Source organism: Linepithema humile, chromosome 3 (genome assembly GCF_040581485.1).
Source record: "Linepithema humile isolate Giens D197 chromosome 3, Lhum_UNIL_v1.0, whole genome shotgun sequence".
Taxonomy (NCBI): domain Eukaryota; kingdom Metazoa; phylum Arthropoda; class Insecta; order Hymenoptera; family Formicidae; genus Linepithema; species Linepithema humile.
The window spans coordinates 12695926-12711045 of record NC_090130.1 but is presented as its reverse complement, the minus strand read 5'-3'; the positions used below and the strand labels follow the sequence as shown (position 1 = coordinate 12711045).

At 45.6% G+C, this 15120-nt stretch overlaps 1 protein-coding gene across 1 annotated transcript; it reads left to right on the top strand.

The window, feature by feature from the left end:
* Positions 1-12666: 12666 nt before the first annotated feature.
* On the top strand, positions 12667-13409 carry LOC136998348 (uncharacterized). The gene has a single exon (XM_067350885.1). It carries the CDS (start codon positions 12710-12712, stop codon positions 13283-13285), a length of 576 nt encoding a protein of 191 aa, XP_067206986.1. The 5' UTR covers positions 12667-12709; the 3' UTR covers positions 13286-13409.
* Positions 13410-15120: the final 1711 nt, after the last annotated feature.

The window sequence follows — 15120 nt, the reverse complement described above, 5'->3', positions numbered from 1 at the left end:
TATGATGAGGATAATATTCAAGTTGAAAATAAGAAACATAAATCTATTTATAGAAATTCGACTGAAACAAAGTATCTTCAAGAAAAAATTCTGCAATTAGAGAATGAATTAAAAGAAAAGGATGAAGTACTTTCTTTTATCAATAATCCGCAAGTTGAATATTTAGAAAAATTTTTTGAAAAAAAAATGATGGAATTAGAAGAAAGATTAAAGAAAAATTTGGAGAAGAAAGTTATAGATGTATTTGAAGAGAGCGTTATAACGAAACTTGACCAAAAGATATCAAGTATCGAAGACATAATGAGTACGTCATCTGCAACAAATGCTCAGAAAGTATTAAATTGGATAAATAATCTTTCTGAGTAGACTATATCAGGTCTAAGTAGACTATATCAAGCCAACAGGGCTTTGTGCAATAACTTTCTCACTTTTTACACAGTACAAAATTATAGAAATAATTAAAAAATTATAGAATAATTATAATATTAAAATTTTTTTAATATTAGTGCATTTTTCTGCTCTTTTATTAGTCTTTTATTTGTGAAACTATTTTTTATAATTGGTTAACGATTAGTTAAAAACATTATCTGTCATTAATACTGTACAACTTTATCTGTATGGCAGAGTTACAAATGATCATTTCAATAAAATGGTCATGTTTTACACAGTACAAAATTATATAGCATGTTAGCAGGCTAATATTATATAAATTAATTAATAAGATTATATTTCTAACTACAAATCATTTTAGTCTACTTAGTTTATATTGATAATTCAGAGTAACTGAACAAAGCACTACATTTGCCTTGCATGCCTTCTTATAAGAAAAATTTTTTATGAAAAACAGAATGTTATAAGCAATTAAATATTTGAGATAAAATCAATCACTTTTTCAAATTGAATTTTAGTAAAAGAGATTCAAGATAATTCACATTCAATTATATGATGTCGTAATAATGATAAAAATCTTAGCCTCTTAGACTTGTTTGTTAGTTTTAAGTTACGTAATAGTAGATTTAGTTTTTAAATTTTTAGATTTAATTGTTTTTTAAGTAGATTTATTTTAATACAATACATGCAGGACATTTAAATATTCGATAAGCATAGGTGAGAATCATTTCAAATATTATAATTGTTTAATAATACTACTACAAGTGAAATAATCTCAATGGGAACACTGTTATCTTAGAAGATTATCTGAGAAGATTTTAATAAGTATCAATTTTTTGGAAGATAAGATTTATATAATAGTTTTGCTCATAGAATTACATTGCAGACTCACTGAGAAAATATGAGATTCTATAAAATATATTTTTTTTTTAGAAACACATTCATCTTCTTTTACACCTACTTCAAGCAACGTTGAAACGGTACGTTGTTTTACGCGGAGTAACTTGTCGGAGTCAGGAGTTCGGTCGGTTGGGGGCACGCAGAAGAATGCTCGGATAAAATAAATAAAATGAAATAATAAAACGAGATTTATTTCTCAACTGATGAAGTCTATAATTTACAAATCCGTGTGGATACAGAGCGTTTTAATATGTTGGTTTGAACGCGGGTTATAAATTATCTCGGCGGTGATGGACAATATATATTGTGACGAGAAAGCGTCAGCGCAAGCGCGGGTGTTGCAGTGGCTCCTAGGCGACTGCGAGCGCGTGGGTCGATGCGTTCGAGCGGCGGCGAGGATCGATCGACTGATCGATATGCTCGGCCGCGTGCGCGGTGGTGTCGATGTTCGCCGTTGGTTCAATTAGTTCGCGATTGCCTGCCGGATTTGAGGACCCGATTTTAAAAGGATGAAGACGGGAGCGAGGACGCGCGTATTGCCCGCGTCTCGAAATGGCTGGTGTTTTGACGTGGAGCCGAGTATTCCCGGTGGTATACGGGTAGGCCCGTATGTAAGAATGAAGCCGAGTGCGCTCGGTAATATACGAGTATGCTCGTATTTAGGTAACGAGACCGAGTATGCTCGGTTATTATACGAGTGCGCTCGTATGCGAGGAAACGAAACCGAGTATGCTCGGTAATATACGAGCATGCTCGTATGCGAGGAAACGAAACCGAGTATTCTCGGTAACGTGCGAGTATGCTCGCACGGAGGAACGGAGAACGGTTCCTGGCGGCCGAGTGTGCTCGGCAGGAATACGAGTATTCTCGTATCGCGGTCTAGAGCCGAGTATGCTCGGCGAGGATACGGGTGTGCCCGTAACGTGAAAGCGGTTCCTGGGGCCGAGTATGCTCGGTTGGTGCACGAGTATGCTCGTGCTCGTGAGGCTGCTGGACATAGACTTCGAGTATTCTCGAAGGATTACGAGTGCTCTCGCAACAGGACGTTCACTGGCGAGCAGTGAACGGGATCTGGTAGAAAAACGTACAGCCGGGCCTCTTTTATACCCGGCTGCCGCCCGACTGGCGAAGGATCGGCAAGCATCGGCGGTTTAGCCGGCGGACCCCCACCTGGTAAATTTCGAAAACGGTCGGGTGTGGGGGGCCGTCCGGCGATTGACCGTCGGTGTTTATATAAAAAGTTTATCGGCGCGCGATGCGCCCTTTTTGGCTACGGACGATGTTCGGTCCGTAGCCGTGACGATGCATGCTGCATCGTTACAACGTGGCTTCTGAGGTCACATCTGAATCTGAAGAGAAGGTATTTTTATTATACAAGGTGAGTCATTTTAATCTATGGATCCGAATATCTTCCAAATTACGGTATCTACAAAAAAATGGTTTAAATAAAAGTTGACCAGGACAGAGGGGGTCATTTAATTGTACCATTGGTTTTGACCTTGAGGTCAATTTTGAAGGTTATTTCAAGGTCAGGATGGTTTTTTTAAATGGGACACCCTATTTTTGACTGCGGATTTCGAAAGAGCGGAAAATTTTACATCAAACTTGTCTTATGAAAAAATTGTTTTTGCGACCTTGGAAAGGTCAAAAATGAAGGTGAAATGCCTGAAAAACGATCTGGTGTAGTTTTTCTGAAATGACGTGATTTTCTGGGTAACACAAATGTGCATAATGCTTAAACAAAGTCAATGAATTGTAAAAGTGTAAATCACTTTGACTAGCTTGACCTTGAGGTCAATTTTCAAGGTTGTTTGAGGCTCATAACGCATTTTTGATTAGTAAACCCTATTTTTGACCGCTGAACCTGTTTCTTGACAATGGCCTCTTAAACAATGGCACTTTTTACATGAGCATAGGGATTTTTTAGTTTTTCGACCTGACTTTTTGAAGGTCATATCAAAGTCAAAAGCACTTTCATCTTACTTTTAGCGTTACCCGGAAACAACGACGTGGACATAGTAAGTTCTGTTTCTTTTAGGGTGCTTGATTATCGTGAGTCCCCTTGCCTCTCACTGACATTGTAATTTAAATGAATTACCCACGGAGTAATTGTTCAAAATTACCTCCGTTGGCTTCGAGGCATAACTGCAATCTGTTTTGAAAACTATCCACAGTTCTAAGCAGGGTAGCTCTAGGAATGGCTGCACAAGCTCTACGAATGCGGTCCATAAAATCATCTCTTGTGGTTGGTCGTTCAGCAAAAACAACATTTTTATAATTATTGACCGATAATCAAGCACCCTAAAGGAAACAGAACTTACTATGTCCACGTCGTTGTTTCCGGGTAACGCTAAAAGTAAGATGAAAGTGCTTTTGACCTTGATATGACCTTCAAAAGGTCAGGTCAAAAAACTAAAAAATCCCTATGCTCATGTAAAAAGTGCCATTGTTTAAGAGCCCATTGTCAAGAAACAGGTTCAGCGGTCAAAAATAGGGTTTACTAATCAAAAAATGCGTTATGAGCCTCAAACAACCTTGAAAATTGACCTCAAGGTCAAGCTAGTCAAAGTGATTTACACTTTTACAATTCATTGACTTTGTTTAAGCATTATGCACATTTGTGTTACCCAGAAAACCACGTCATTTCAGAAAAACTACACCAGATCGTTTTTCAGGCATTTCACCTTCATTTTTGACCTTTCCAAGGTCGCAAAAACAATTTTTTCATAAGACAAGTTTGATGTAAAATTTTCCGCTCTTTTGAAATCCGCAGTCAAAAATAGGGTGTCCCATTTAAAAAAACCATCGTGACCTTGAAATAACCTTCAAAATTGACCTCAAGGTCAAAACCAATAGTACAATTAAATGACCCCCTCTGTCCTGGTCAACTTTTATTTAAACCATTTTTTTGTAGATACCGTAATTTGGAAGATATTCGGATCCATAGATTAAAATAACTTACCCTGTATATCTTTTTTTTTTTTTTTTTTTGAATAAAAAATACATACATATACGCCAGTACCTCAATGTTTTTTTAATGTTCTTTATAAGTTATGTTTTTGTCGAGTTTTTTTAATCAATTTATTGCTACTTTCTAAGGTACATCTTGGTGAAGGAATTATGTGCTCCAAATATGCTCATCAAATTCTTAGTACAATCAAGGAGCATTCTGACTGGGCTGTAGCACTCCTTATAGGCGTCTATGGTGACAATGCTCGAAATATGCGATACGGAAAGCCTCGGAGTTCAAACCTACAATTCTTTTCACGTTACTTTGTAAATGGTGCCAAATGTAAGATTTTGTATTCTATTGAATAGTTTTATGTATATTTTGGACACATACTTGTTTTAATAGTAAATGTATTAATTTACAGACCATTACAGAAAATGGCTTGAAAGTCTTACGATAGGGAATACTGAAGACCGTAAATATAGTTCTGCCCAAATAGAAGATTTGATTAATAGTCTCCCAACATATCTTTCGAAAAGATGTATTGACATGAATGGACCCCGTCTAAAAAAAAGCGGTACGCCTAGTGAACAATCACTACAACTTGATTCTAATAGAAAAAAAAGATCATATTAAAGGAGAGGCTCTTTGCTGCAACCAGTTCAACAACCAGTAATAACTCAACAACCAGTAATAAATCAGCAACCAGTAATAACCCAGCAACCAGTAATAACCCAACAATTGCAATTTAATCACTAAGAATCATCAGTTCAGCAATTACAAAATCAACAAAAATATTTTGAACATACAGCATTATCAGAGCCTAGCTGTTCGAGCTGGCTGACTCTTTATGACATATATGAACCGCAGGGTCCAACAGCAGTTCTAATAACTTCCAATTATTCCATGTCAGAAAATTGTAGTAAATTTATTTATAGTTTTTACGTAAAAAGAATAATCTTACTTAATTCTAATGACGGCTTTTTATATTCCAGAAATCAGGAACAACACTTTAAGACTTCAAGAAAAAAATTTAACCTACTGTCATGAGTTACAAATGAGCACTATACATTTTTAATCGATTGATTCTTATGCGCAATACTTATCTTTGGTTATCTAAATTAATACAGAATATATTATATTATAAATTATATTATAAAAAAAATTTAGAGAAACAATTTTTCTATGATTTATTCTATGATTATGTTCTTTTAATTATTCTATGATTTATGTTCTTTATTTATATTAAATAAAATTATTTTAAAAAAAAAACTTTATTTTAATCAATTATTTTTAACAGATTTATGAGATGTGCACGATTATATTTGAGGTGTTCGGGAAATGTTGTGTACTGTTTTTTATTGATGTTGTTAAAGTGTTTATAAAGTGTTGCAACTGTTTTTATTGTTGATGTTAAAGAGTTTGTAAAATGTTTCCAAAGTGTGCAATGTTCCAATGTTTGGCAAGAGTTTAAGAAAAAACACTTTCTGAACATTTACAATATTTGCAAAAACATTACATAACACTTTCTCAACGCCTATTAAACATAATCGTAAACATTTCGTGAACAATTTGGTGTTTAAATTTCCATCTTATAAACACTTTCATAAATGTTTTAGATCTCAAATAAAACATCTACTCAACACTTCAGCAAACTTCTTATAAACTTTTAATAAACATCCTATTTTCGCCAGGGTCGTGAGCAACACTCAACGCAGTTTCGCTGGACTCTACCTCTGCGTCTACGACTACCGCCTCGTCACTTCTGGCGATAGTCAGGTCGGGTCGGCGCCTACCGGCAGTGGTCGAGTACGCTAATTCCGCATCGACATGCCATCCCTTCTGTCTTAAGAAGCCACCGACTTGATGGCACAGGTCGTCTTGCCGTAGGATCCTTCCTCCGTGCGTCCTGAAGCATCTCTGCACGCAGTGCGCCGGTGTCTCGGTGTCGGGACAACCAGCACGACAACGCACATCGCGCTCCGGACGACCTCGGGCAGATCTCGCTTTCGACGGTAAGCAATTAGCCCGCACGTGGTGGTAATGCACATAGTCAGCTCCGGGAATTGAGTCGGCGCCACCCGTTACCCAGTAGGAACTCAGCTTGGATCTTACGACCTCCTTGAGCTTTCCCGTCGCACGACTCGTGCAGCCATGCGGCGCACTGCTGCCGAAACTCGTCGGTCGTGGTGACTCTGTACGTCCGGACGCGCATCTGGTTTTCATACCAGGCCAATTGCCTAGCCACATACGTAGATTCGGCAGCGGCCGATGACGCCGGCAACGAGCTCGTACACAACCTCGTACACACCTCCGCAGTCGGTTATACTTCAGAATAGGGATTAGAGCTCTTAAGAGAGGCAACACCGCCACTTTGTATCGGCGCATGAAAGTATCCAGCAGACACATCATGGGGCAAACGCAGCCAGCGACGAACCGCAGTTTTTACTAGCACGTCCACACTTTTTAATATTTTGGCGCTGACTGATCCCATAATCTATCGGTGGTAATACCGAGGAAGAAGGTAGTCACACAGCAACCGTAGCCTCTGTTGAGGTTTTAACGGTGCTCTTGTAAGTAGCTCGATGGTGTGAGCTAAAGGTGGGATGCAGGCGTATTCCTTAGCGCCTCGATAAGAATTGCCGAGGTAAGTCCATACCTCTGTTGGGGATCTCTGCGGTATCACCGCTCCCCCCACGGTGAAGCTAGATTGAGTTTCCACCTTTACTTTCTTATCTCTTCCGGAGGCCACGATGGAAAGCACTCCGGTTTTCTTTGCGTTGATGCTCAGCCCATTTCGCACAAAGGCTTCGTGAAGCCGTGTCAAATTCTCCTGTAAGCCAACTTTGGTAGAAGACAGAAGCACAATGTCGTCAGCATAACCCAGCGCATTGACCACCCGACCGCCGAAACGATAACCAACATCCTCAGAGAGAATCCCCAGTGCTCTATCCACGACCAGATTGAACAGTAGGGGCGATAGAGGATCGCCTTGTCTCACACCACGTCCCAGTTGTATCCTCGGCACATTGCTACCGGTGTCGTGCAGCACCGTATATGCGTCTCGATACGTGGCCTCTATGTACTCTCGGAAAGTCAGCGGCAGCCCTACTTCCTCGAGTGTTGCAAAAATTGCCTCGTGCGAGACCGTGTCGAAGGCTTTCGACAGGTCCACACAGGCGAGATGGAGTGACCTGCAACTCCTGCGGGCGTCTGCGAGCACGGCAGACAGGACTGTGACGTTCTCACAGACCCCATCCACCGGCCGAAAACCCCGTTGTCTCTTGTCGAAAATATCGAGGACCGACAGACGCTTAGCCAAAATCTTGTGCATGTGCCTCAACACGACGGATCCTATACTAAGAGGCCGATAGTCCGACGGCTTAGGCCGTTCTGGCATCGTCCCCTTTTCTAGGAATACCGTCCTGGTAGTAGTGATCGAGGAGGGAGCCTCCCTTGCAAGTAGCAGAAGATTGAACAGCAACGCACGGATAGGTGCTGGAACAGCGTTCCAAGCCCGTGGTTCAATGCCGTCCAATCCTGGCGCAGAACCATTCTTTACAGAAATCCGTACGACTTCGGTAGTCGAGATCGGATCCCAGAGCAAGGACTTATCGACCGGTGGGCTGCCAGCCTCAGTCGCGCCCTCATCGATGCCTTCGAGATGAATCCCTCTGGCAGTCGACGGAAGGCTCCGGATGGAACCAGCCGCCTGCCTCGCCTCGTCGTACCTCTCCCGCAGCGCCTTCATGTCACCATCCGCCACACTGGACGCCTCCATGACGGGACGCCAGTAGTCACGGAATTCGACAGCGGAAGGACGCGTGCGTGTGGAGTCTCCGTCGAGTATATGCGAAAGACAGGTTTTGAGGTTTTTCTTGTATAGAGACTGCGCTATGGCAAATTCTCTCATCCTCAACTGCTTCCTATTCTCTCTTATGACAGGAGGATCGCGCTTTCTAGTCTTAGCACGTCGAGGAGAGTGCACCGTCTGTACCGGGAAGATCTTGCCCAGCCATCTCTCAATGGCATGGACGTCAATCCTTCCCTCCAGAAAATCTCGTGCGATCGTCAGCAGAGATCCAGCCTCATAGCAACGGTAACGTCTAACCCTCTCAAGGAGCTCCTCCGTCACTTCCCGAAGCCTCTCATCACCCGTAGCGGGAATATGAGGTGAGGACTGCGATGCCACATCGACTTCGTTATTCGAATCTTCTTCCGTCTCAATGGCGGCAGGGCCGGCGACTAGTGTCATCGTCGTATCGGCCCCGTTTCTGCCAGCATCGTCACCGTCCGTGTTATACGGGACCTCTTGGCTGAACTCTTGGACCAGCAAGCGATAAGCCTCTTGTCGACGCTTACCCTAGATTGCTTCCAACGTTCGCTGGGGGAACCTCTCGTGGAGGAACTGGTTCATGAAGAGAACCCCCGCTGAGGTGGCTGAAGCCTCAGCTCGCGCCATGAGACGTACTTCCTCCTCGGACCATCTGGCCTTAACGCGCTCGACATTGATCGCGCTGTTAGCTTGTTCGGCATGGGCGTGTACAATGTGTACACCCAGGCCACGCTTGTTCCGGAATTCCCTTCCGCAGTACTCGCAGATGGCTGGCCCATCATTAGTCGCCGCATTGGTGGCAACGCGAGTCCGCGTGGGAAGACCACTGGCGTTTCCGCGATTTGAAGACGCTGATCCACTACCTGCATTGCTAGCGTCATTAGCACGCAGTGCCCGGGCCATCCGAGAACCCGGGCGAGATTCATTCATTTTCCTTGTATCCATATTTACTGCGTGTGGGGATCAAACAGCATGACGGCTGAGAGTCCCCGAGAAGCCTATCCTTTCTTGGCCCCACAACTTACCATGGACTCGGCACATGGGTACAAGACCCTTTAGGGCGCACTCGTTATAACACCATTTGGCCGCACAGCCGAAGCCCTGCGCCCGGCGGTACCACGAGGAGGTAGGTGTATAACTTGACATGGAGAGGCTGAGGGATCATAAAGATCTGTGTTGCGCATCCATGCCCGAGTAACCATTCTCGTCTACCAGTCTCTGCCTGCTACGTCTAAGTTTGCAGCGTGTTGCCTGCAGCGTGTTGCTTGCGGCGTGTTGCTTGCAGCGTGTTGCTAGCGGCGTGTTACTCCGCCAGCACTGCGTACTATCCAACCAAAAAAAAATAAAAAATAAGGCAACCAAGCGTGTATTTTTAGTTCCTATTAAGCGTCGACGGTCAAGACGCATATAGCCAAAACCATGTAATCCAAAAATGGGCTCAGAGTGGTTCTTGACGGAATCTCATTACCCATCCCGGACACATATTGATCGGCACTATATGTTGGTATAGCAATGCGACTGATGTTCGTCGCTAGACCACAAATGCATGAGGCCTTAAGAGAGTCATAGGGCTCTTGGATAGTGGAGAGACCTTTATTCTTCAGACTTCGCTCAATGTAATTGATTATGCTGTTGTGTCTATTGATTCTGGACGAGTGGGTACGATGGCATTGTTGTACAATGTGATTTGTGGTTTCGGGTTGTCCACAGCCGGCTCTGCATGTGCGATCCATAGCCGGTCTACCTCTCGACGTCCTTGATCTAGACGGAAGAGCATTGATGCGAAGTCTTATACAATTCACAAAATCGCGGCCAGATAGCAACTTAGTAGGCTCACGGATCCATCTATGCGACTTTATATTGTGACTTACTTCACGAAGACCAGATCCATCAATCAAAGCGTGCAGTCTCCGGCTCAAAAATTCTGCGATACGCGCCGCTGATGTTAGCAGTTCTCCATTAGCTCTTAATCTTTTCTCAGCTCTATCCAACTCAGCAGCAATAAAGATGTCAGCTGTCACCACCTCTACCAGATTTGGCAGCTTGAGATTTCTCAGACGTTTAAGTCTGAGTCAAGGGGCCTGATAGCGCAGTGATGGTATGCCAAGGCCACCTTGGTCTATAGGCGCATGGAAAAAGGGCACTGGCGTGTCCTTAGGCAAGTTTAACCAGGCTCGTACAGCGGATCTTATCAACCTGTCTGTTTTGTTTAAACTGCCAATCATAATATTGCCTAATACAAGCTTGTGGTAAAGCTGAGGGATAAGAAACACCCGAAAAGCATGGAGCCGTTGCTGTGGCTTTAGCAGTGCCTTGGTCAGCCTATCCAACTGGCTGCAATTCACTATGCGGTTGATACTTGCATCTACCGTTTGGAGAGAATGAGATACCCAAATACCTCCATTCATCGGATCTCTTAAGGCATGGAGTGATCTTATTGCCGACCTTGAACGATCTTTGCTCGACAACGGTATTTTTCTGTTTAGGCTGACCTTTAATGCTAATTGTTAGACATTTAGCACTATTTAGCGTTAAGCCACAGGATGCCAGAAAAGCATAAGTGTGGTTTATCAGCGTTTGAAGCTTATGCGGTGTTGAAGCACATAGAATTAGGTCGTCGGCAAAGGCCATGGCATTGATTTTTTTGTTGCCAATATAGCATCCAATATCCTTAGATAAAGATCTGAGTAGTCTGTCTATTATTAAGTTGAACAAGACGGGGGATAGGGGGTCACCTTGTTTGACTCCGCACTTACGAAGCTCAGCGGAGACCCACCCTTTACCAATCAGTCTTGTAAAGGAGTTCCGATAGAAATACTTAAGATATCGTACAAGACCGTTAGGTACGTTATATAACTCAAGCGTATTAAAGATAGCATTATGGGATACTAAATCAAAAGCCTTGCCGACGTCCAGGGAAGCCATGTGGCATGATGCATATCTTTGATGATGGTCGCGCAACAGTAGGTCGACTAGCATAGTATTGTTTGCACAGCCGTCCGTTGGCTGGAAGCCTTGCTGACGCGAATCCAAGGCGAGCGTCGAAATAAGTCGCTTGGAAAGAATGCTGTGCAAATGTTTGGCAATAACTGAGGGAACGGTTATGGGCCGAAAATCTCCAGGATCGTTAGTTGTCCTTTTTCGGTATGAAGATAGTCCTGGATTCTTCAAACTGCTGAGGCAGTTTTCCACACCAAAGTATCAAATTAAAGATTCTAACTAAGATAGGTTTGGTATTGATCTTAACTGTCTGGGGTTTATTCCATCTGGTCCGGGAGACGTGGATGTGGGCAGCCTACAGTTATGGATCTCTTCAATGGTGACTGGAATCCAGACTGAATCCAGGGCTAGGTGCAGATCTTCATTTGGCAGTACTAAAAAACACTCTTTGCTCATCACAGATTTCTAGAAGGGCTCCATGATTTCCCTGGGCGGCAGAAGGGATGCGTTCCGCCCTTCTAGTATCTCTTTGATACATCTGCTTTAATGTTTATAAAAGTTCTGCTGCGTTAGGGCGTATTCGTGTCGTCTTATTTTTCTACGACTCTTCGGCGGGACAGGTATGGCCTTTTTGCTGGTCAATGGGCCTCTCGTCTTTGGCGGGAAAATATCTCGCACGTAGGACGCAAGATGTAAGAAGGTTGCATCCTTTTCAGAAAGACGAGCGCGGTCAATAATGACTTGAAGTTTTGTGCTCTGGTAGGTGGAAATTTGAAGCGGCGGTAAGATCAGCATGTAATCCAGGAAGTGGTCAACAGATAGAGTCGAGACAACTCCATCGTTCACAGCTGCAACAGACGTTCCTGGAGTTGAGAGTGGAGAAGATGCTGGCGGATCGGAGGTCACAGTGGCGCTAGATGAATTGTTGGAGGGTCCAATTCATCGATAAACTTTTGGACAGCGTCGCGATACGCGGACTTTTGACGCGTTCTCTTGATAGATTCAAGCGTTCTGTCCTGAAAGAAACCTGATAGCGCCTTATTCATAGACTTAACATCACCAAAGATTGTAAGTTCGGCCTCTTTCTTTGCCATAATGAAAATTTTTTCTTCGTTCCAGCGCATTTTAACATCCACTCTAGCCTGCAACTGGTCCATCAGGTCAGGATGCGTGCTACGTATATGGACCCCTAGTCCGGTTTTGGTGGTAAAAGACCTTCCACATGCAGCAGTACAGGAGTGCATAGGATGTGAACAGGATGTGGGAAAAGGAGGAGGAACATGTAAAGTAGAGGAAGAAGATTGTTGGTTTACAGGGGCTGAGGACCCTCATTTTTACGTTTTTACATTTATCCGAGGCTTGTTTCTTGTATTTGGGCCAACAAAAGAGAGTCGAAAAGACTAGCAACCTTAGGGATCCTGAAAGCCTTCTCTCATTAGCTTGAGCACCCAAAGAGTGCTCAGTTACCGGCAGGAACGACGAGGAAGAGAGAGATAGGCACATCTATGACTCCTTAAGAGAGTCATAGTTACCCCCACCGTTTACCCGCGCTTGCTTGAATTTCTTCACGTTGACATTCAGAGCACTGGGCAGAAATCACATTGCGTCAACACCTGCGAGGGTTATCGCAATGCTTTGTTTTAATTAGACAGTCGGATTCCCCTAGTCCGTATCAGTTCTGAGCTGAGCGTTGAATGGCGGCCGAAGAGGACAATCGCGACGGCTCGCGCCGCCACGAAAGCCTCGCAATAAGGAAGATCCACGCGAGGTCAAAGCACGGGACCGAGCTTGGATCCCGGGATCGGCGCAAGCACGCCGACCATTCACCTCGCCCAGGCCCGGCAGGTCAACCAGACCCGCATCCCGACCAAGCCCGACACGCCCCGCTCCTCAGAGCCAATCTTTGTTCCAAAGTTACGGATCCAGTTTGCCGACTTTTCTTACCTACATTAGTTTATCGACTAGAGGCTCTTCACCTTGGAGACCTGCTGCGGATATGGGTACGAACCGGCGCGACACCTCCACGTGGCCCTCTTCTGGATTTTCAAGGTGCGAGGGGAAGATCCGGACACCGCCGCAACTGCGGTGCTCTTCGCGTTCCAAACCCTATCTCCCTGCTAGAGGTTTCCAGGAAACTCGAACGCTTATACAGAAAAGAAAACTCTTCCCGGATCTCCCGACGGCGTCTCCAGGTCATTTTGGGTTACCCCGACGAACACTCTTACGAGGGCCCGAATTGTATGTTGTCCCGCTGCCGGGTTCCGGAATAGGAACCGGATTCCCTTTCGCCCGACGGGCGTGTGTCTCTCGTCACACGGTCTTTCTCTCGGTTTCGTTGTCGAGAACACCAGAGTATGTACGCCGTCATTGACATAGGATTTCTCCTAGGGCTTAGAATCGACTGACTCGTGTGCAACGACTGTTCACACGAAACCCTTCTCCACGTCAGTCCTTCAGGGCCTCGCTGGAGTATTTGCTACTACCACCAAGATCTGCACCGACGGCGGCTCCAGGCAGGCTCATGCCCAGACCCTTCTCTGCGCACACCGCCGCGACCCTCCTACTTGTCAGGGCTTCGTGACGGCGCGCTTGCGCGCGGCCGCCCCACTTGCCGCTGACGGCGAGTATAGGCTCGACGCTTTAGCGCCATCCATTTTCCTAGTTGCTTCGGCAGGTGAGTTGTTACACACTCCTTAGCGGATTCCAACTTCCATGGCCACCGTCCTGCTGTCTTAAGCAACCAACGCCTTTCATGGTGTCCCATGAGCGTCGAGTTGGGCGCCTTAACTCTGCGTTTGGTTCATCCCACAGCGTCAGTTCTGCTTACCAAAAATGGCTCACTTGGCACTCTGATCCGAGATGCTCGTGGCTTCATAATTCAAGAAAGCCAGAGATCTCACCCATTTAAAGTTTGAGAATAGGTTGAGGTCGTTTCGGCCCCAAGGCCTCTAATCATTCGCTTTACCAGATGAGACTCGCGCGCGTTCCTGGCGGAACGGCCGAGTGCCAGCTATCCTGAGGGAAACTTCGGAGGGAACCAGCTACTAGATGGTTCGATTAGTCTTTCGCCCCTATACCCAGTTCCGACGATCGATTTGCACGTCAGAATCGCTACGGACCTCCATCAGGGTTTCCCCTGACTTCGTCCTGACCAGGCATAGTTCACCATTTTTCGGATCCCAACGTGTACGCTCTGGGTGCGCCTTTTTTCGCGATGAGAACGAGACGCCTCGGGAGTGCGGAGCCGCATCGCGACGCGGCCCATCCTCCCTCGGTCGACAACCAGGGCCGACCTTCACTTTCATTGCGCCTTTAGGTCTCGCTAGTCCCAATGACTCGCGTACATGTTAGACTCCTTGGTCCGTGTTTCAAGACGGGTCCTAAGAGTACCCAAAGCAGTAGCGTCGCCGACCGGTATATCGTTTGCAGGCCTGTCGAAGGAGTTCCGTACGACCAACAGCGGGCCAGGACCGGGGACGGCGCTAGGTCCGTAACCTCCGAGTACCGTGGCGCGCGCTTGCGACGGTCCCGACGCACACGTGAGAAGAGTGCGGCCTGATACCATGCGTGTACCGCCGGGCAGCCGGCCGGGCGACCGAGGGTTTGCCGCGTGCCGTTTTACCGGCGACGCGACAGTCACCGCACTCGGGCCGTAGACCGACACCCAGCGGGTCGCGACGTCCTACTAGGGGAGAAGTGCACGACGACGAGCGCCGGACATCGACGCACGGTAGCGTGTCCGCGGTAGGATCCGCAAGGGCTCCGCGGAGCATCGCCCACCGACGCGAAGCCAGCGCCGCTGACGATGAATCTCCCCGTTCGATCTTTTGGGTTTCTTAGGTTTACCCCTGAACGGTTTCACGTACTCTTGAACTCTCTCTTCAAAGTTCTTTTCAACTTTCCCTCACGGTACTTGTTCGCTATCGGTCTCGTGGTCGTATTTAGCCTTAGATGGAGTTTACCACCCACTTAGAGCTGCACTCTCAAGCAACCCGACTCTAAGGAGAGATCCTCCCGAGTGCGCGCACCGGTCGCTACGGGCCTGGCACCCTCTGCGGGTAAGTGGCCCCATTCAAGATGGACTTGGACGCGACGCGACACCTCG